At 55.3% G+C, this 22,234-nt stretch overlaps 6 protein-coding genes and 1 non-coding gene across 7 annotated transcripts, besides 2 other annotated features; 4 read left to right on the top strand and 3 right to left on the bottom strand.

The window, feature by feature from the left end:
- Positions 1-649: 649 nt before the first annotated feature.
- On the top strand, positions 650-1,822 carry CYME_CME177C (hypothetical protein, conserved; the record flags this gene model as incomplete). The annotated part of the gene is made up of 1 exon (XM_005535613.1): positions 650-1,822. The coding sequence occupies one exon, from the start codon at positions 650-652 to the stop codon at positions 1,820-1,822; it is 1,173 nt and encodes a 390-aa protein (XP_005535670.1).
- A 1,097-nt stretch (positions 1,823-2,919) lies between these two features.
- Positions 2,920-4,089, bottom strand: CYME_CME176C (hypothetical protein, conserved; the record flags this gene model as incomplete). The annotated part of the gene is made up of 1 exon (XM_005535612.1): positions 2,920-4,089. One exon carries the CDS (start codon positions 4,087-4,089, stop codon positions 2,920-2,922), a length of 1,170 nt encoding a protein of 389 aa, XP_005535669.1.
- A 1,411-nt stretch (positions 4,090-5,500) lies between these two features.
- CYME_CME175C (60S ribosomal protein L37) lies at positions 5,501-5,821 on the bottom strand (the record flags this gene model as incomplete). Its single annotated transcript, XM_005535611.1, has 1 exon — positions 5,501-5,821. The coding sequence occupies one exon, from the start codon at positions 5,819-5,821 to the stop codon at positions 5,501-5,503; it is 321 nt and encodes a 106-aa protein (XP_005535668.1).
- Positions 5,822-6,069: 248 nt separating this feature from the next.
- Positions 6,070-7,685: a sequence feature (repetitive element).
- Positions 7,686-9,731: 2,046 nt separating this feature from the next.
- Positions 9,732-10,529, top strand: CYME_CME173C (retroelement; the record flags this gene model as incomplete). The annotated part of the gene is made up of 1 exon (XM_005535610.1): positions 9,732-10,529. The coding sequence occupies one exon, from the start codon at positions 9,732-9,734 to the stop codon at positions 10,527-10,529; it is 798 nt and encodes a 265-aa protein (XP_005535667.1).
- A 4,132-nt stretch (positions 10,530-14,661) lies between these two features.
- CYME_CME172C (p21-activated protein kinase) lies at positions 14,662-16,176 on the top strand (the record flags this gene model as incomplete). The annotated part of the gene is made up of 1 exon (XM_005535609.1): positions 14,662-16,176. The coding sequence occupies one exon, from the start codon at positions 14,662-14,664 to the stop codon at positions 16,174-16,176; it is 1,515 nt and encodes a 504-aa protein (XP_005535666.1).
- A 1,823-nt stretch (positions 16,177-17,999) lies between these two features.
- On the top strand, positions 18,000-18,851 carry CYME_CME171C (similar to ring finger protein; the record flags this gene model as incomplete). The annotated part of the gene is made up of 1 exon (XM_005535608.1): positions 18,000-18,851. One exon carries the CDS (start codon positions 18,000-18,002, stop codon positions 18,849-18,851), a length of 852 nt encoding a protein of 283 aa, XP_005535665.1.
- Positions 18,852-18,905: 54 nt separating this feature from the next.
- Positions 18,906-20,766, bottom strand: CYME_CME170T. Its single transcript, XR_002461251.1, has one exon. It is a non-coding gene; the product is annotated as a hypothetical transcript (transcript).
- A 365-nt stretch (positions 20,767-21,131) lies between these two features.
- Positions 21,132-22,234: part of a sequence feature (possible transcribed region) that runs on past the window's edge.

Raw genomic sequence — 22,234 nt, 5'->3', positions numbered from 1 at the left:
ACTGGGGGTATTAGAGGCTGCCACTCGAATTTAGTTCGCGTCAGCTCCGCGAGTCTCGTTTTCAGCACCGCACATCTCCTGATATTGCTTGTGACGTCGAAGTCTCCGTTCACGAGCCGTTCTATGCAGTTCATCTGGTGCAACGCATCAATGCAGGGATTGCCAGAACTCGTGCCCTCTGTGCGATTAGATTCTCGTCATCGCCCCGTCGGGCAAACACATTTTTGTGGTCCATCTCCCCTCTTCTTGGTCTTCTTCGCTCGATCGTCGAAAAGATGAGAAAATTCCCGTTCTTTTCCGACACCCGTGGACAGAGGCAATCCAGGATCCTCGACTTCAATCTCCATACCTATATCTTATATTCTCTATTTCTCTAAATGAACGCACTTTGCAGCCCATCTGCTATAAACCGAATAAGGCATTTGATGACACACACCTGACTAATCAATCTCACTGTGGTCAAAGAGCAAAAAGTAGTGCATCTAGTCGGGCAAGTCGGTGCCAGCCTCGAGCGCTGCCGAATGAACGACAGCGTTCGCCTCCACGGCACGCGCGACTTACCGGTACGGTGTGTTCTTTGCACTACCTGTTCGTTCGTTCGTTCGTTCGTTCGTTCGTTCGTTCGTTCGTTCGTCTTGCAACGGTTGCGATGACGAGGGCGTTTTTCTGGGCAGCAGAGGCGGCAGCTAACTATCGCTTGACCGGCTGGGTGTTCGCTCAGGGAGCGAGTGCTGCTTCGTGCAGTTTTCGACCGTGGAGCTCGCTCGCTTCCAATCGAACGGAAGCTGGTCTACGGAACGTTGCCGAGCGCCGTCGAGCCGCCTGGTATGCCCCGCGGGTGCCTAGCCACGCTGCCTGGTGGATAGTTTGCAGCCGACGACTTCACTTCCAAGCGGGTGTCGCAATGATCCCGCATCCGAACAAGCGCCAACGTGGTGGCGAGGACGCGTTCTTCCTCACAAAACGAGCAGCCGGTGTTTTCGACGGTGTCGGTGGCTGGTCGGCGCTAGGCGTCGATCCGGGCCTCTATTCAAGGCGGCTTGCCGAGCTCGTGCGTGCAGGCACAGAAAGTATGGACGCTTCTGGTAGCCTGGTTAGTGTCCTGGATCAAGCGGCCGCGTCCAATGATGTGGTCGGTAGTTGCACTGCGTGCCTCGTGGCGCTCAGTACTCCGTTGGAGAGCGCGGAGGTCGTGTCGCGACGTGGTACGCTCACGTGTGTGAACTTGGGGGATTCTGGGCTCCTGGTCATGCGCAAGGGCGATGTTATCTTTCGTTCGAAAGAACAACAGCACTACTTCAACTGCCCGTATCAGCTCGGATCTCAGAGCAAAGATACCGCGTACGATGCGTTCGTGGACCGTTTCGAAGTGCAGGCGGGCGACTGGTTCGTTCTGGGCACAGACGGCCTTTTCGACAATGTGTACGATAAAGAAATTGTTGATTGCATTCAGGACTGGTACCGGGAGCGTACTGAGAAGAAAGCGGCGGCAACAGACGTGCCGCCGGCGGAGCGATCCCGAGCGAATGCTGTGATCAAATCCACGCTGAAAAGCGAGCCGGATGGCCACGCACGTCGGGAAATGCACATCGCCACTGAGCCAAACACTTGTGCACCCGCACCAGCGATGATTGTGGACGGCGCGCCTGTGCTGCAAGACCTGGCAACGCGCTTGGCACAGATGGCGGTGACGCTCGCAGCAGACGAAAACCGAATGTCGCCATTTGCAGTGAACGCTCGTAGTGCTGGCTTCTGGTATTATGGCGGCAAAGCGGATGATGTGACTGTTGTCGTAGGGCGAATCGTTCGATCGACAAGCTGAGGAACCCGAGTGCGGGCGTACCGCTGGCAATCGACAGCGTACCGGAAGCTCGCAGCGATCCACGCACACCTGCGTTCCGCCTCGCAAGGCAATTTGTCGAGCAGAGGGACACCTCCTTGTTCACTGGGGCAACAGGGTGTCGGCGTCGAAAGCGGCATTTAAGATGCATACGGATTCCCGGGAACATGGACGCGCCGTGTACGAATGGACGGACGATTCCCCTCCTGGACAAGATGCTTACCCGTGTGATTCGGGACCAGTGAAGTGGCGCGCAAATCGCTTTGATAATGTGTTTTCCAGGGATGACTCTCTCTCGTTCCTGCGATCACGCGTAACCGGGCTTCAGGATCAGCAGGAGGCACTGCTAAGGCGCAGCGACGGCGAAAAGCGCATCCCGTTGGACCCGAAGCAGTAGCTTGTTGAAAAACGCCTCCAGTGCTTGGTTTCTTCGCGGGTAGGCGACTTGTCGGTTCGAACGAGCGCGACTCGGGAACCAGGCACACCGTAACGTACAGGGGCGTTTACGTCATCCCTAAATTGGGTGCTTGCAGTCTTCGGCAAAACAAGGTACAGCTTTTTGATCACGCTCGAACGCGAACGCGCATCGCGGAGAGGTTATGCCTGAAGACGGCACGCCATGGTGCGTTCACCAGGCCGACGGGTTCCGGTCGATGTCGACACGCGCCTTGGACAATATGCCTTTTCGCGACTGTGCGATGACCCTCATGAGCTGTCATCGAGGTTTCATGATGTGAACGCAAGCCTATTTGCGCCGTTCTCGACATCGCCTGTGCTATTGAAACCAGGGAACGGATCGACGCCGTCCTGGCTATGCATGGGCGTTCGCGATTACAGGTCAGTCGCTGAAAAAATAGCACAGCTCGAGCTGGTCACGGGTGATGCACGCTCCATTCGATTCGGATACTGGCCAATAGTGCAACAGTCCGTCTCGCATCCGCACAGGCTGTTGCGTGTTCGCGGGATACCAAGGCGCCCTGCCTCTTGTATGTGCCCTGTCTGCCAACAGGTAACATACAGTGGCATCTGCGGGGGCATGGATCCTCGCGCTGTGCATATTGTGTGCTGCAGCAGGAACCCTAGCACAGATTTGCATCGGAGAGCGCACAAAGTGCTGCACGATAGGCTTCACCAGCGACCCGCTCTATTTGAAATGGAGCGGGAAGCAGGCCAGCGGCGAGCACTGTTGCGTCGCAGGCGCGGCCGTCGAGCTCAACGTTGTCATCGCTGGAATCGGAGGCAGGCGATTCCACCAGCTCTTCGAGAATCAGGGAAGAACGTTTCAACCACTCCTGCTCTTCCGGTCGAAAGTGGCTCGCATCCATTACCAGTTGACCATGACGGTTGAAACGATGGAGGAGCTCGAGGGCATCAGCGAGGTGCTCCTCACGATGCTCCTGCGAGGCGTATTCGTTGCGGCGAAGGTCCACGTCGAGAGGGAGCGCGCTCTGCGAAGCTCCCGCAGCCTCGTTCTCATGATCGCTCCGGCTTGAATGATCTCGAGTATGCTGTTCGTATTTGGCAAAAAAGGCACGTGCGGCAGCGTGGGCATCACTGGGCCTGACTCCATTTGCAGATGCCGACAACGCCGTCCGCATTTCAACATACTTTTTCCAGAAGCTTTTCTCATCAAGGACGCCACGAGCCACTGTATCCTCGTAGGCGCGCTGAACCGCAGGTTCCTCTACAAAGATCTGATGAATAGTTGCCGGATCAAAGCGATACTTGACACGGCGCCCGCTCTCCTCGGCGGGTCGAAGTTCCGATAAGAGTGCCGACGGTAGACCGGCACGTTGCGCGGGTGCCTCAACAAGCGTGCCACCCTGGAAAAGCCTCGCCTGCCAGCTTGCTGCCTCCCGATACGGCGCATACAGGCGATAAACATCCTCAGGAACAAGACCGGACTCGACCAGCTCCCGATAGAGCGGATCGTGGTCGTCCACGGGCCTTGCAGCCGCCGCCGCCGCCACCACCTCCCCACGACGCCGAAGCCCACGAGCGATCGCCTCACGTGCCTGGTCACGGGACCGCTGGTCCCCGCCAAACTCGAAAACTGCGGAGGTTGCATCCTCCAGTTGTAGTTTTAGAAGGTGTACGCGGCTTCCCGGGGCCGATACCAGAACCTGCTTCACCCGACTCAGCGGTATGATGCGAACGGTTGCATCGCGATCCAGAGGCAGGAACTGAAGAACGGTATCCGTCAACCGCAAAGCGCCAGGCAGTCGATGAAAACGGACAGGCCACTCCATGCCCTTCCACCCAGCAAACAAGTCCTGGTGTAAAGCGCCCCAGCTCGCAAAGCGAGTCCCGGTTACAATGCCCTTGTCGATGCGGACCAGCAGCGCTGCCTGACGCGCTCGGGACGATACCCGCAATACCATCGCCGCGCAGTACTGGACAACGAGCTACGACGCCAGCATAGATGATACGTTCATTTATGATGTAGAACGGATGTATCAGAGCAGATTCCAGAACACGATATTTGTCGACTTGCATGGAGGAGCAGCGCGCCCTAGTTTCGTAACTGCTTACACGTTCAGCAAGCAAGATAATAGTGGCATCTCCCGGGAGCAAGAGTTCTACGCTGTGGTGCATCAGGAGTGTACGCCGTCGTCGATGCCGCGAAATACCGAAATGCATGCCAGTTGAAGAGTAACCAGTGCCGTTTCCGGGAATGATTGCGGTGCGGAGTAGCTCAAGTTCGATGACGAAGCACAAGCCAGGAGCACGAATGAATGCCCAGCGCCCGCGCTAGCGCTGATCGCAAACCTGCGAAAACCTTCGGCCTATCCATCGGGAAACCTCGGGCTTGATGGAAGAATACGAGTCGCAGCGTGGACTAGCTTTGCCCATGTGCTGTAGCGCGTATTCGCCGTCCGTCATATGCGCATGATTCGAATATCATGTTTTCTATGCGAGCGAGCAATTTTTGCATCGAGTTCAGCACGAGCGAAGTACACGACTCGCCATCGACAACGACAACGGCGAGTCAGCAACGCCAACTGCTCCCAACTTTACGCCCAGTGTGAAGCGGCAGGCCATTTCCCGCCGCTGCATGCCGCATCGCATGCAAGTCGGGCTTCCTCAAATGAACTTGGCGGCCTCCAGAGCACTGATCGAGAACGCTCACGACCGACTCCTGGATGGGTGCTCATGCACCGGTAGGCATGGACAAGCCATGATGTTCTCCGCCTATTCAGGACAGAAGGAAGAGAATCGACGCGCGGAAACCATTTCGTGTCGGGCCATCGTTGGTGATATGCGCGATTTAGGAACGCTGCCGACGCAGTGCGATGGGTGCCCAAGCTTCCAAGCGGGAACGGGTACCCGATGCGCTCCAGTCGGGACTGGAACGTATCGGCTCGCGTCGTACCAGGCTCATAAACAAGAGCGCAAGCCATGCAGCTGTGGTACAAAGTTGCTCGACGGACCCGCAAAGGGCCACGGCAATACGTGCTGCGACAAGCGCGCACCGCGTACGCGATACGAGCGACGTAACGTCCATGGGTGTTGGTATGAGCGCTAGGGGACACTCGGAAGAAGTTTTACACCAGTTCGATTCACCACATAAAGACCCCATTAGCAACCTCAATCGCTGCTCTCCGACGAGAGGCTGCGCTGCATACGGTGCTACACGGGTAGCGCCGCGTCTACTCCGAATCAAGAGCTCGCTGCTTCCTGGCCGCTCTCCTGTGCGGGAGCGGCAGCCACTGTCCTCTTTATCGCCTTACGAGTGTTCTCTTCGCGGAACCCGTTTCGAAACCGTCTAGCAACCGTCTTCAAGTACCGCATGCGCCCAGTTCCTGTAGTGCGTCGCCGCTTGCTCTTCAAACTCCAGTTGTAAGTCCGCTTTCGCGGCGACGGGTACCCGCAGCTCGCACAGGTACTTTTCTGGATATGGTACGATCGTCGTCCACAACGGATACAGAGTGTATGTGATTTGCCGTGACGGCGACCCTTGGAAGATGTTCCTTTCGTCATGGTTCCCTGACGTTGTTATACAACGCGTCCTGAATGAAGCAGCGGCGTGCAGCTGGATCCGCGGATGAGCTTCGGTCACGAACGCCGTTCGAAGTCGAACGACGCCGGCAGTACGCAGCAATGGCGGCGAACGCGCCTTAGACAAATCGTCTCCAGCTGACGTGCAGACGCCCCCCCCCCGTCTTTTTGGACTGGCTACCCACTACTGCTTCCAGCTTTCTCTCATATAGTTCACCTTTGAGAGATTGTCCAACAAGGTTCCTTCTTGTCCAGTCTGGAGGTTTATTCTCTAGCACCGCACATCTCCGTAGATTGATTGCGGCATTAAAACCTCGCTTCACAAACTCCATCCGTTTCTTGCCATCACTGGTTGTACTTACTGATGCAAGCAATCCTCGAACTTTCGCTCTCCTTTCCATTCGCCCTTCCGTCAGCGGTCCGTACTTTTGTATATCTTCAGGATTCCGCTGGCACTTTTCCATCTTCCGCACGCTTCGGTGCTGCGATGGTTAGGACATTCGTATTCCCAGGGTCCACGCCTACGACAAGGTCGTAATCCTGCACCTCCTGCGTCGCAAGATCCGCCTCCTCCCTTTCTTCATCCTTGGTCACGTCAACGACAAGGTCTCTATCCTCCACCTCCTGCGTCGCAGGATACACCTCTTTGTTTTCTTGATCCTTCGTCACGGGCGCAGCCGAGGGAGGGACTGGCCGATCTCTCTTCAACCGCCGATAGTTTGCACACAATTCTACTCCATCGGTTACGATCATCCCAGTAAACAACTTTTGCTTGCTCACTCTCAGACGTTTGAAATCGAAGATACTCTTGCAGTACGTCTCCCGGTTTTCGCCGGTGAAGTCCTCCCTGCTGACACTGAACTCCGGACTGATCTGCTTCATGATGCCGTAAAGGACGCCGGAGCCGATGGTCACAAAATCTGACTTGATGTTGCACAATGGAACCACGTTGAAGCGCTTCCCCGTTAGGACAGCCTTCCGTCTCTCCCACTCTTCATTTTTCCCCTATTCACCTTCATCTCCGCCTCGCGTTCGAGTTCTTGGTCCAGAAACACGAAATACCGTAGAATGAGGCGATCGTATGTTTCCTTATCTTTTTTCAACTCTGATATCTTTTCTGCTGGATAATCCAGTCCCAGGATTGCACGGTGCTCTTGAATAGCAGCACGGATTACAGAAGCTTCATTCGTGCTCTCGTTTGACGCCTTCTTGTCAACGAAATCCGTCTCATCTTCATGCTTACGATCTTTCGTGATGCCATTGATAATCGCCCATTTTCCTTTGCGAGATAGGCCCGGGTAGAGTGCACACACGGCGCGTACCGTGAAACGTTCGAGGTTCATTGTCAAATGGTTCTTCAGATTCGTGAGGTACTTCATCGCCCCATAGATGTAAATATCTCCGTCACCTTGTATCGAGTACCATTGAAGCTGTAAAAGGTATGTTCTTCGTGGAGGGCGTGCACTAGCACATTTTCCTTCCGCGTTTCCGCTGTACCAAGCATTAGCTGACAAATAAAGGTCATGTCGAGAAACTCGTCCGGAATCTCGACTGTTTCCATGTGCGCCATGTCGCGATACATCTCCCTCGCCAAATGCATCAGCCCTGACGACGCCTTGATAATACTCTCGGAATACGAGTCGACACGTTTTTCGATAGCGTCTCGCAACTTTTCCCTGTAGGGATCCTTGATATGTCCAAGAAGAAAGGCTTTCACCACCATCTCGTTGTACAGTCGTCTTTCTTGCCACCTTCGACGTAGGGCCTCCCCTCTTCGGTTCTTCTTCTCTCTCCCTGTTCTTCTGGACTCGGCACTGTTTTTTGTTTTCTTTCTGGCAGCCTGCGACAGTGGGCCTCCAGGATCGTGGACTTGCTCCTACATACTTTTCCTTTTTTTAGTTTTTTTAAAAAGAATGCTCTTTGAACGCTTCTCTTATATACTGCGAAAAAACACTCGAGTATTTTTACTTGAGGGTTGAAACAGAAATGAACTGAAAACTATACTTTGCTACGCCCTCAACGGGAATCCGACTTTTACAGCAGAACAACACGCTATTGATCAAGGTCACGTGTTTCCCTTCAACAGTGGCATGCGCGTAGCGTCTCATGCCTGCCCGATCTCCGAGGTGCGCTCACCGAGCGCGATGCAAACTAGTCGCAAACTATTTATCAAGGAACCACTATCTTAAAAGCCCCACAAACCACGTCCGCCTAAGGGGTCTAGTCTTTCCGGAGAACCTCTGAAAGTGGGTTAACGCGGGGTGCTTGAGCGACTGCGAAGGAAGTCCACGCCAGGGGCCTTGACCGCAACGAACGGAGGGGCGTAGGCAGTAGCAGAGAATGATGACGATAATTCTGAGCGCAGTCATCCGCTGCTCCCGAAACAACGCTGCAGGTTCGGGCACAAATACTGGATCCATCCCTGAATTCGGGCTCAGTTTCACCTTCTACCTTGAGTACCTACCTCAACTTTGGAAACAATCTCGGCGGATACTTTGGAAGACAGCTGGCAGTATGCTCACTGTCGAAAGTGGAATAAGCGACTTGCCCGCCTATGTGTTTGGGGAGCGGATACAAAGCCGCTGAAATGGTGGTTTGCAGACTTTTCCCAATGGTTGAGGGTAGCTTCACGCGTCCGGAAAGACAAAGTTCGCATTCGAATCGACCTTGACTAATGTACATCTGATTCTACGCTAGCGCTGCGGCAGACACTCAGTGAACGACTGGAATGCAGGAGGCAATGGTGGCATGTGCTCTCACACACCCTGTGGAAGCTGCGTCTAAATCGACAACGTATCTCTGGAGTACCGCAGCGTTACTCCTATTCCCTTATGCGCTACGACTCGATAGGTTTCGCATCATGGAATATTAGCGGGATCGCCTCGGTATTTAACCACGAGATATCGAATTACCAGTACAGTAATGAAGAACTGATACAAGTCGAGGACTCTACAATTGGAAAAGAGACCCAACGAGGTACGGAGAAAGAGACACAGAAACCTCATGATCCCCTTAAATGCAAAATAACCAGAGAAAGCAGCTCAGGAAAGAGCCCGAAGAAGAAGTAGACCAGCAAGAAAAAACAGAAGAATAGAAAGAAGAACTCCCAAACGAGCCCATCACAAGGTATCCCCCGAAAGGGCACCCCAGCTGGAACTCAAGAAAGCCGTCGCCAATCCCAGGCACCTGCTCACAGCGCTGAAGATCCGAAAAGCCGTGAATACAAATCTTCAGACCAATTGGCACGCGAGTTTGTAGATGGGAATCAGAAGATTGCCAGAAAATTGGGACTGCTTGCACCTGAACACAACAGTAGCAAGCCGCAGTACCTCAAACGACGTACCAAAACTCGGATTCATGAATGCCACCGACTCAACAAGATTGTCAACCGCACCGCCATACGCGCCAACGCCGGAGACAAGGAAGCGAAGGCAGCGCTACCGGCGCTACAGGCGCAACATGAGGAAGCTATCAAAAGAACGAAGAAACTTTCCAGAGAAGACAAACGAGAGGATCGAAACCGCAAAATGGCCTCCCTGGCGGAATCTATGCTGAAGAGCACCAACGAAGATGAAACCCCAGGCTACATCCGATCGAGACTGGACCCACCAAGAAAGTGCTTGGGGCTCACACCAACTGTTAAAAGGAAGCGCTGAGGACGGAGCGTGCCTCAGTGAATGAGGCCTGGACGGACCACGGCACAGAATTACATGAAGACGCAACTGGGCACTGCTAAGACCGAATCTATTGGCACCGATATGCTGCAGAACTACCGCGCCTCGACCCGGTACCGGAATGGAACGACCCAATTTTCTGGCCTGAATCTGTTCGGACTCTGCTATGCTCAAGCAATCGCAAAACACCTGGCATCGACGGTATCCCTGCGGAGTGGATGAAACTGGCGACCCCAAAAGACGGGACAACAGGGACACCATCGATACCAGATGAACCTGACACAATCTTAGGCAAACGCCTTCTGGAGCTCATTCAACGCATGTTTGAAGAAGCGTACATCCCAGATGTACGGAGGGCTGTCGAGGTCGTACCGATCCTCAAAAAGGACTCCCACACACACACAGACATGAACATCTACCGGACTATGCGCCTCATCCCGTCAATCATGAAGCTACTTCGCGCCATGCTCACGAACCGTATCCACAGCGGCCTCCAGGAACGCAAGTTCTTCGCCCCAGAACAGGCTGGATTCCGGAGCCACGAGGAGTGCATGAACCATGCCCTGACCCTCATTGAAGTGGTGCAACGTCGCTTCATTAGCGACCAACAACCAACTTACGTATGCTTCGTCGACTTCCAAAAGGCCTTTGACACGTTCCCGCATGAGGCTCCATTTATGAAGATGGAACGAGCCGGAGTCTCCGCAAAGTGCTTAGCGTTCTTCCGTGCGCTCTATGCAGACTCGTGGATGCGCATCCGACTAGGCGACGGCTCAAGAACCCCTTCGATAAGAATCCGCCGTGGACTGCGACAGGGCGATCCTGCATCCCCGCTCCTTTTCAACATCTTCATCAACGATCTGCTTAACAACTACAGACAATACGGGCTTGAGGTGCCGTGGATAGACTGTGGAGATGCCCGATGGGGAGCGCCCATATGGGAACCGCCTCGCAGGCCTTCTATTTGCGGACGATGTCGTGCTGTTGGCACCCGCCCCGGAAACGCTTGCGGCTAGCATGGAACAAGTCAGCGCCTGGGCCGATCGCTGGGAGATGAGCATAGGAGCATCGAAGTGCGGCGTCATGGCCATCCATGGAGACTCGCAGAGCATTCGCAATCGCTCGTGGCGGTTGCAGAATCAGGAAATTCCAATCGTGGAAAAATATCGCTACCTAGGGTCTGTCTCACGCCGACGCTCGACGAAAAGGCACACGTTAACGAGATGATCGCCAAGATGCATAGACGTACAGCGATCGCATGCCCATTCTTATCCGACCCCTCTATCCCCTTAGCAATCCGTACCAGCGCACTAAGGATATGTATCATCCAGCCTGCGACCTGTGGTGCTGAATGGTGCGGCATGAAGCACACAAATGCCTCGCGTCTGCAGACAGCCGCCAACAGGGCAATGCGACTCGTTGTAGTTGGATGCTCAATGCAGAGCAGAGCAACCAACCTGCTGGCACTCGGACTTGAACTCCAAATACCCTCGACAGAGGCGATAGCAGCAGGCTGCCGGGCACGCATATGGGGCAAAGGGCCAACCATGAACACCTGGTTCAGTCGGATATCCATGCAGACCCCAACGCACCGCAAGATCACTTGGATGAAATCAGCGCAGATTTGGCTGAAGCGCCTCTTAGGCGAAAACACGCTACCCAATCATTCCCCAGGAATATAGAATTCTCCCGTCGCCTCAAGCGAACGGTCCGAACAACAATATGGGAACGTAGATACAGTACCAGTCGCGCGAGTAACGCCGGCTTGACTCTATACCGGAACTACAACCTAGCATACACATGCAATTACTGGTGGGAGGCGCTGGAATTCCCGGGACTTGCTCGAGGTACCCAGTGGCTCGCCAAAATCAGCGTTGGTGGCTCCTGGCTACCAGCACCGGCTCTAAGCCGGATAGGAACCCTGGAATCGCACTGGGAGTCACACTGTACCTGCTATCGAGACGAAATCCCCGAGACGCTGACATATTTAGGCCTACAGTGGCCGCGCTAGAAGCAGGAGCGCAGCGAGCTCCTCGAAGGACAGCAGCAGCTCGGCAACACCGTGATAGTCGAAGGCCGGACACTCACTCTGAGTGCAGCACTGGCAACTGATGGTTCGCTAACAGATCCTCAGTGCTCATTAGTGGCCAACAAACTCACGTGCTACCTTCTAGGCGGAAGGTCCAGCGGATCGGATGCGCACACGGGTTTAGTGCTCTCTACGCCTTCCTTCTGTAGTGGGTGTCAAGCACAAATCCGCATAGCCAACCGACAACAATGCATTCCATGCATGATCACGAAGGAGAGAGGCAGCTCCCAGAATTCATCCTAACAACCAAGTTTCTCCAGCGTGTCGTGCAGCGAAGGCAAGCCTGCATCCGCAGACTGTACGAGCACAAACTGACGACGAGACCCGATTCTACGTCGGATGAAGCACACCTCGAGCCGACGCCCTCTGTGGTATAGAAAAGCTGTTTTAGCCCTATGAGCTATCTGCTCCAGCGGTTCAAGCGCAGACGCGAATACGGAACGGCAGGTACTAGGCACACACGATAGGACGTATGAAACGACCAGAATATCCGAGACGAAGTATAGGTAATGTAACATGGAGGTAGGGGGTTGATGGATACCTCACCTCGCACTGAAAAAAAAGAAAGAAAAGAAAAAAGCGCATAATCGGAGAACGCTGGCCTAAGTAAACGTTTTGTCAGTGAAAAAATGCCAAAGTGGTTGCTGTGGCGAGCGTTCTCGGATTCTGCGCTCGTCATCAGCGCGCTGTAAGGTATCCCTCATTCCACGCCTTACTTCCACGTTCCGTAACCCATACTTTCTCTCGGATATAATGGTCGTTCCGTACGTTCTATCGTGCGCCGAGTGCATGCCCAGAGCGTCGGCGATAGCGTCTACAGGGCCGATGCGGTCCTTGCACGGAGACAGAACGGCTATGCCGCACCACAGAGAGCGTCGGCTCGACAGGGGAAAATGATACGCACTCACAGGCGCCTCGAAGCCTTTTTCTGACCAGCAACCAGATATCGGTTTCAATTTGTCCCGTGTACACTTCGAACCTGAGAGGCTGTCCCAAACCTTTCGCTAACGTAAGTTCCGCGCGCCTCGCCTTTTGTAACACAAATGGTCTGATTTTGATGGCGGAGTTCAAGTCTCTGTTCACGAATTCCATGCGTTTGCTGCCTCTGATGGGACTCATCAATGCAAGGCGCCTTCGTCAGTGTGCCCTCTGTCCCGTTACAGTCTCGTAATCGTCACATCAGGCATACAAAAACTTTTCACCCGCCGTTCCTCTCTTTTTCTACTTTTTCATAAAACTTGCTCTCCTTCGCTCGATGGTCGGTGAGAAGAGAATTTTTCGTTTTTTCTGTTGAAACCGGCGACACTAGCACATCAGGATCCCCGATTTTCATACATACACATCTCCCTAGGATAGTTTATTTTTGAAAATGGACGCTCTTTGAACACGTCCGCTATAACCCGCGAGGAAGCACTTGATGACACGCACCTGCAAGCGGAACACAAATGAGGTGCAACATTAAAACGAGGCCAGCGTATCATGCGAGACGCGAAACATGCCAGTCTCTGGAGTTCGTTGCGACAAGACGCGCTCAGACTTCGATAAGCGTAGGTTTCCATTGTCCTCGAGGTGCATCCGCTGCATCATTGCCGAGATGAAACCGTCGCGGAACACCGCCAAAGGAGCTGGAATACCTGGCTAGCTTTCGAGGTCGTCACAGAGGTCCGCTGGCTCCGTCGTCTGTTCGAACGTGCAGCAGAAGCGGTTCTCTGGGTGCCATAAGCGGTGCCAGGTGACCATCGCAGCACCCGTCTGCGAGCAGGCACCAGCCATGACGCCGATATCCAGCCTCGCCGCTCACAGCGGAAGCAACGACTCGTGCTGCACACCAGTCATTGCGGCGATTACTCAGAGTAGAGAGTATGTCACTGCGTTCTAGGAACTGAACATAAACGACTCTAAATTTTTTCTATTGCTCACCATCCTGGAATTCCCTTCCGCCAACCGCTCCATCATGAACAAGATCGCGTTCCAAAAAAATCGCCCATCCAATGTTACAGCGTGTGCGTGCAGGGGATAGCGTACACCCTGGAAGGATCGCCATGAGCAAGCCCATGATCGGAGAACACGGCACCGGGCGCGAAAACGAATACAGGGAACACATCGGGCCCTCTGTACCAGTCAAACGCGCACACCGATCAGCGAAGCATTCCTTGGTGCGGCACAGGGCATTTTTCGGAAGAGGTGTCGTGTCGTGCACGTACGGTAATCACTGACCGTGGCCAAGGTTCATGCTGCAAAGGGCGCACTGAGGCTGTCTACAAAGGATATGATCATGACAAGCGCAGCCGAGATCGCAACTTCAGCCTGCCTGTTCGAAATGCGTGAATGAGAATCGAATGCTGCGAACTCGGGAGGAGAACGCTGCCATCAGCATTCTTCGACTGCTGACAAACGGAGCTGCAGACACATTAGAGACCAGCACATTGAAATTCAGCAAAAAAAGAGCAATAAAAATAACAAGTCACAAAAATACGCACAAAATCTTGTGTTGACTCTTACGGGAAGCGATCAAAACTTTATTAGGCACGCCCGTGTTCGCTGCGTGGACCTGTTCCGTCTTATTCTGGTATACGTGTATCGGCAAAGCGCACATGCAGTCCAGATACGCAGAGTCCTCGATGCGACTTTCTTGTGCAAATGCACTCCATGCAGAGACCTGCCATGCTGTGGAGCTGGGCGCGCCCACGCCGATCCCCACCGCCCTCAGTGCTGCAACCTGAAGGTGCAGGCTCCCGGACTCGCACCAGGGTGCAGCGGGAACTGCGAGCGCCGCCGCCTCTCCAGCCGCGGGAACGGCGGGCGCTCTACGGCTGTCGACAGCCCCGCGCCGGAGGACAGCACGCCGGCGCTGATCCGTCCCTGATGAGCGCCGCCGCACCCCGGCCGTTGCAGTGTGTGCGCTGGGTGTGCGCGATGCCGACGGCGGCCGCTGTTCGAATGCCCGCGTGTCCGCCATCGCGACGTGTATCGGGATCCTCCGGAAGCTGAGCACCTCCGGTGGTGCGTTCCAGCGCCCGCATTGTGCTTGCGTTTGTGAAGGCTTTCGGTGACTGCGGATGAAGACACGAGTGAAGCGCAGCTCCAAGAGCCCGGAGACCTCTGCTGAACCTGAAGGCGCACTGCGCGCGTTAGCGGGTCTCGCTGCCTTAAGCGCGTTGACGAGAACCCCGACGCACGCCTCGACTGGAGTGAAGCGCAAGCCGTCTTGTGCACGCCACGCGCCAGACAACGCGACGGATCCGGGGACGGCCAGCACCAGAAAGCCGAATATGAAGCCCACAGCACCGAAACAAAACGATGTATCCGACAGTACTGAGGAAACACCCCAGATAGGGACACCGATCAAGGTTCGCAAGAAAGTGACTGTGCGCCGCGACCTCACCTCTGAGACGGGATTTTCTGGCCTCCCACGCGAGTGGGAGCACCTACTCGTTGGCAACGGTATCAGTCGCACAGAGGTCTTGACGAATCCGCAAGTCGTACGCGATATCATGGACTTTCATTTGCGTCGATCTGGGGCGGCGTCGCCAACGCACCATCCCAGCCAAGTCGCAGCCTTAAAAGAGCGCAACGAACGGACCGCGCTCCACCAGGATGACTCGGCTGCGAAGCTGCTCACTGAGACGAGCCCCGAAGATGCACGCCAAACCGGGGGCGAGCCTGTACTGAGGGCCTCGGGACGCTTTCCCGCCATTCAGGAACGAGACCCCAGCGACGTCTACGTGCGCCTGCGTAAAGTGGGCGAGGGTGCAATGGGCGTTGTCTATGTGGCAGCCTCTCGAACCGATCCAACCAAAATTGTTGCGATGAAAAGGGTCGAAGTTCGGTCCGAAAAGGTCATGAGCGCGCTCGAGCAGGAGATCTTCATGATGCATAGCACTCGCCACGCGAACATCGTGCAGGTTCACGAGGCGTTTCTCCATCGCAACACGATGTGGATTGTTCTCGAATACATGGACGGGGGCAGTCTCACAGACTTGCTTTATGATCTGGCAGAGCATGGTGAACGAATGACGGAGCCAGAGATCGCCTATGTCTGCCGAGAGGTTCTGATTGCGCTCGGTCAGCTGCACCGCCTACGTCGCATCCATCGTGATATCAAGTCTGATAACTGTCTGCTTGGTCAATCGTCGGGGGCCATCAAGCTCGCTGACTTTGGATATTGTGCCCAGTTGACACCAGAGCGCGACAAGCGAACGACATGCGTTGGCACTCCGTTTTGGATGGCGCCCGAACTCATCAGAAGCATGGAGTACGACTACAAAGTTGACGTCTGGAGCCTCGGGATTCTCGCCATAGAATGCGCCGAGGGCGAGCCTCCATGGATCAAAGAGACACCGCTCCGGGCCATGTTCCTGATCACGACCCGAGGGCCGCCCAAGCTGGCGGAAGCTGCCCGCTGGAGCCCAGAATTTCACCACTTTTTACACTCCTGCCTCGCGATGCAACCCATGGATCGTTGGAGCGTAGATCGGCTCCTGACGCATCCGTTCATTCAGAGGGCTTGTCCAGCGACGCAGTTTGCGGAGCTCGTGCAAAGATACGTACGCCGTAAACGTGCAATTGCGTAGACGACTCAAGTTCATAAACAACAGGATCGGATGGTCTGAGAGCTCGTGGGGTCCTCGTTTACCGGCCCTGTGCAACTCTGACGCTGGAACGCGCATCGCTTGCCTGCATTCGCGCTGCTCTGTGTGGAAGACCACGAAACGATGCATTCGATGCTCGTATACGTCCTCGGACTCTGGGTGTTAAGCAACAGCGGTAAAATCGCATAGAGTAGTTCATGCGGTGGTTTCGTTTCGGGGTTCGCGTGTCGGCCGCTCACCGGAAGACACCCTGCCGCGAAGTCTCGATGAAGCCGGCATTCGCCGGGAATCGAAAATGAACGCATGAATCACAGGCGCTGGATGCGCTGTCGTCGTTACGAGTGAGCAGCGAATGCCGCTCGCCACCAAGAGCAAATGCGTTGTACGCATTTGTCGCGTCCGCTGGAGCGGCAACCTCTGTGCCCAGTACGCCGTCTGACCGGGAACGCATACACATTCCGGAGGATTCTGATAAAGTCCATGAACTCTGCTCCATGAACAGCAGCGGGTTCAGTCATTGAACCTATTGGATTTTTAGAGTGAATCACAAGTCTGATTTCCTGATACATCTACGGACGGCAGGGTCACAGCTTGGAGGTAGCCGTTTCGAAAACGGGCGACGGTAGATGCGGTGGTTGCGTAACTCGCGTTTCGGAGCTCCGAATGCGATATCAGCCGACCACAGCGCATCTGGCTCCATCAGGGAGCGCTTCAGTCTTGCCGAGGTTCTGGGCGCCCGCCCCGGGCTCCGGCTCCAGGCACCCTGTTGAGCGATTCGGCCCTCTCTGCAGGCAAAGCGTCGCGGAAACGTTGAAGTTTGCGTCGACGCGAGTCTGCCGGGCAGCTCCGACATTCGAGTCACCGAGGAAACCAAGTGCGCTCGTGCATGCCGACGGCGAGAAACAGCGATGTCCAAAAGTGCAAGCTGCCGATGACCAGAGATATCTTCTTGCGCGACGCATGCATCATGCACACTCGGACTGCAGGTCCTGGAAAATTATAGGTAGCTCGTACGCTCCGCTTCCTGTGTAAACCTTCTATCCACGCCAGAGCGTGTTGCCTGCGATATCCCTCTGCGCTGACTTGCGCACACCCAATGCATAGATCTGTCAGAAGCGGGAGATGGATCCAGCGTACGCCCATAACGAGCAGAGCAATGGAGCTGCGAATATGAGACGCCCCACAGCTTACGCCAAGTAGAATGGTGATGCCGATCCTGCTCGACGAGCCTTGTCCAATGTCCCGACGCAGTGTGAAGCTGTTGCTGATTCACCGTGCACAGCCTAGGTGCCAGTCTGCAGCTCGCTCGCAGGTATACGCAACGACACTGGTGCGTGCCGAGTGCCATGCTTGCGTCCGACGCCTGCCGCGCATAGCCCTCATTCATTGTCACAGTCTCGCTACGCCACAGAGGCTATCGCGCGGACCGTGATGCAGCGGTGCTTTCCCAGTAACCGGTATCAGCGGAAACGACATCGCAACGCTGTGACTGCCGTTTATGGACTCGATGGTTGAACGAGCGCACGTCGAGCGTGTCTACGGTACACCGCGTCAAGGCATTCGATGCGACACGCACTCGAACGTGGAACGCAATTGAAGTGAACAGCTGGCAGGCGCGCTCCCGAACAGATGAACCGTCAACGGATGCGTGCACTGCGGCTGCCGCCGCCGGCGCCTCGCGAGATGCCCCGCCGCTGGAGCGTCGCACGCGCTTCCCGAAACGTGACGCAGCGGAGGCGCAGCGTGGTGCAAACGGTATCCAGTGTTGCGCTTGAGCGGCACCGAAACGACGTGAGTTGTAAGCGATGGCGGAGAGCGGCCAGGTCAACCGGTCGCCTACCGACGCGGTACCTTTGACAGGGGACACACGTGCACCTGTGCACTCCCCAGACGACACAGGGTTCGAGGCGAGCGCACACGGCACGTCTGAACTGTCCAAGTCTCTGGATGCGGAGGCGACAGACGCCGCAGCCAAGCGACCAGCGGCGGCATCCTCAGTAGCGTCAAGCAGTGAGCAACCGTTTGACTGCTCCATCTGTTTTGAGGTGCCGCTGGAGGATCCTGTGGTCACCATGTGTGGGCACTTGTTCTGCTGGTCGTGCCTGCACCGCTGGATGGCGCAACACGCGACGTGTCCGGTTTGCAAGTCGCTGGTGGATCGGGAACGAGTCATTCCGCTTTACGGACGCGGGCGCACACGCGAGGACGTCAGCGATGCCCCGAAGCAGCAGACGAAGGTCGCCAGGCCAAATGAAGCGATTCCACCGCGGCCTGCCGCGAGGCGGGTCGAACCTCCACCCCAGACTGCCAACGGAGCGCTTCCGCCGCTGCGGCCGGGAGCAGAGCACCTCAGCGACTGGAACGTCGGCGTCGGTGCGGGCAGCTTCATGCCGTACGGCACGGCGGGCGGTATATCTTTCACTCCGTTCGGACTGTTTCCCTCTATATTCGGCGTTCAGTTCACCTTCCCGCCGCAGCCGCCCACGGGAGCGCCGAGCGCTACATCTTCGACCGCAGCTCGGGTGAATCCTGGTGACTCAGGCGCTTACGGAGGAGTCCCAGTTTCTGTACAGACTGAAGATGCAACGCAAGCGATGGTGAGCCGCATGCTGCTCATGCTTGGCATGTTCGTCATTATGTGCTTACTGTTGTTTTGATACCGCCGACACCGACAGTGGCTCAACGCGCGTGCTGTGGATTTATATGGTATCGCGCTGCTCAGCACAGTTTAAACGTTGCGGGCACCGGTACCAGCTCGCTCAGCGTTTGCAGCGCGAATGCGTTGTCCAGCTGGGCGGATCAGTGGCATTCAAATTCAGACTCGTGCGGCAAGCGCGGAACTTGGTGCGTCTGCGCTCTGCAACCTGTCGTTGCTTGGATATCGAATTTTGGTTGGTATGCACGTTCCACTAGAATATGCTGGGGAATATTGCAGTTGAGTTCCGGGTGTTCCGGTGCATTTCCTGAGATAGCTTCTCAGCACGCTTTCACGGTATCTGCGTATGCGGTAAAAATTATGGCCTTTCAAGAATACCACATTTGCGACTATCGCTTTTCCTTCGCATTGCTGCAGGCAAAAAAGTTGCGCTAGTGCTGCGCATTATGAGGTTGAACACGGAGCCAGAACTCGAGGACTCTTAAACAGGCCGGTGCTGTTCATGCCTGCTCCTGGGATCCAGCGCCGTGTACCAGGCAAAGGTTGGCACTTTTTGGTAGAACACTGGATGCTACGCTTTAGATTTGTGGACGCGTCCTTGCTGGACTCTTTGGGATTCGCTGTTGATTCGGGCCACGCTTGCGAAGAACGCCGGCGCAGGTTCCACCAGACACCGGAGTATCGAGCCGATGCCATCGAAGCGACTGCGACTGCACGTCCACCGGTGCAGCATGCGTCCTACACGAGACTCAACGCCCGAAGGTACGCTGGATCGATTCAGCTCGAATGCACGAAAATAGAAGCTGCTCTGAATGTTGAGGTACACCGAAGCGTCCCGACCATGCCTAAGATCTCTCCTGCAGTTGCTGGTAATCATTGCGCATGCGGGGAACTCTGGGTACGCTCATCGATCGCCCAGCACAAAAGAACAAAATATCCATTGGCATCACAGGGGAAAGTGCTCCGCCAGGCGACAACATGGTGGCATTGTCGGGCCACAGGCAGTGTCATAGCCTCGACCGCAGTACCAAAGACCAGTATGGTTTCTTGGTGTTAATGGAAACATAACCAACGAAATCTGCGTCGTTTCCAAAGCGCAGTGCCCGATATTCGGTACTGATTACCGTCCTGGTTTCTGCGTGATGATGGAAACGTAGCGAATGAAATGTGCTTTGTTTCTCGAGAGCGCAATGCCCCATCGTTGCGGTCCTTCGTTTCCAAACCTCAGACCCAGGAAGCCGCACATGTCCTGAGGGAGACGAGCTCAAATACTTTCAAGTCCCACGGCGTATATTCTAATCACGAGAGCCTGAACTATCCACTGCTGGTTTCATCTCGAATCGTCACACGTTTTTCCGCCAGTGTACCAACACACCGCACTGGTGCGTACAGTAGTTGTTTCAGCAAGCCAGCATGTCGGCCAGCTCAGCTCTGCGAGAGCCTTCCATCACACGCTCTGCAGAACTGGAGCCAACCGGTGAATCTATGTATCATCTAGAGCTTTTTTTCCATCCAGAAGAAGCTGGAGCAGGCCTGAAGTACATCCAGCTCGGCGGTAAGTGAAGCTGCGCGTTTCCAGCCGACCGACCGCCTCAGCAGCGACGCGTTCCAACGCCAAAACCGGGCGGAAGCGCCCTGTCACGGTGCGTCCAAGAGACGCGCCCGCTGGCTCCACCGTTACCAGACGACGGATTTGGCGATTCTCTGTTCTCAGCGCCAGAGATGCGGGCTGATAAAGGTTCTCAGCACTCAACGATTGACAGCTGTGGAACGCACTGCAACGCCGAGACCCAGCTTTCCACAAAGTCGTCCCTGACGAGCACCCGCGCCCGGTCCGAAGTTGGCCAGTACTTGATTGAAGCATCCTAGGCACGGCTCGCTGCATCGTCTGCACAAGACGGAGGAGAGAACGTACCAGGGCTCAGACGCTAGCCAGCGGCAGCGTGCATACGATCGGGGCTCGCGCACAGCGCCGGGAATCGCCCGGGAGGGCCTTGCCTGCTCGATGCTGGTGTGGCGGTAACGCAGCTTCTGCGACACGAGCAGGAGTTCCCTGCAGACGACTACCTCAACGGTACCTATGAAATCACTAGTCATTCCGCACCAAGTCTCTATATCTCGCCGGATACCACTCGATGCTGGTGTGGCGGTAACGCAGCTTCTGCGACACGAGCAGGAGCTCCCTGCAGACGACTACCTCAACGGTACCTATGAAATCACTAGTCATTCCGCACCAAGTCTCTATATCTCGCCGGATACCACTCGATGCTGGTGTGGCGGTAACGCAGCTTCTGCGACACGAGCAGGAGTTCCCTGCAGACGACTACCTCAACGGTGCCTATGAAATCACTAGTCATTCCGCACCAGGTCTCTATATCTCGCCGGATACATCCATATTCCCTGTTGGAGGCAACGGCTCGTTCATATAATCCGTAGAGTGCCGAGTATGCGTTAGCGCTTTCCCTGACGTCGGTATCCATTGCGTAGCTGGGATTCCCAGCCAAGACTCGACCATAGACCAAAACATAATCGCCCGAATTCTGTTGCTAAGCTTTCCCGAAAGCGTGCTTCTGGATTAGTGCACAAATCGCGAGTTCTGCCTCACTTGATTCATAGGAAATGTTTCGGCTGACTTGGTATGGAGCGCGTCCTCGTACGAAGGTGCATCGCCGGTGCGGGAGCGCTCACAGGCACTTGGAATCTATAGGACACGCGCTTCAATGCCTATGCTGGATGTTGCTACTTCGGCTCACACTGAACAGTTTCATGCTGCGGATACGCTTCTATGACCTGGAGAATTGCAGGACGAACGCAAAGAACGAGGCACTGCTGATGGAACCCTAAACGCACTGTACGGTGACGCAAGTCTGGGTTCAGCGCCTGGCGTCGAATGCCGAACCGTTCATAGCACAGCCTGTCTACCGTGCACGAAGCTTGATGCTTGATCAGTCTCGAGCTGGTGCCCCAATGACGGATCTCGTTCGAAAATGCAAGTCTACATGCATGACACATTGTATACGAAGTTGAGCGGGCTCGCTTTTAAATGCCGAGCATTCCGTGAACACCTGTGTAGATGGATTTTAGAGCGACGCATCGACGCTGCTGACGTACACACAAACGCGTGATCTTCAAGGCCGGAGCCATCATAAATATCCCAGGGATGTATGGTGCGGTAAATAAGGCTCGCAGGGCGACACCGTGCAGGTCTTCGGGGGCGGGCGTCTAGGCTAGAGCACCTAGGACGCCGCTTTGCATGTCGGTACATCGTCAAGTCGAATTACGGAGCAGGATATTCGTTCATGAATTTCTAGGAAAACCGTTCCATGTGTATATATGGGGCATGGCAGCCATTCTGGACTGCTGAACCGTCTCATACAAGTGTCT

This window comes from Cyanidioschyzon merolae, chromosome 5 (genome assembly GCF_000091205.1).
Source record: "Cyanidioschyzon merolae strain 10D DNA, chromosome 5, complete genome".
NCBI lineage: Eukaryota > Rhodophyta > Bangiophyceae > Cyanidiales > Cyanidiaceae > Cyanidioschyzon > Cyanidioschyzon merolae.
The sequence above is the reverse complement of the archived record's forward strand: the minus strand, read 5'-3'. Positions and strand labels throughout refer to the sequence as shown.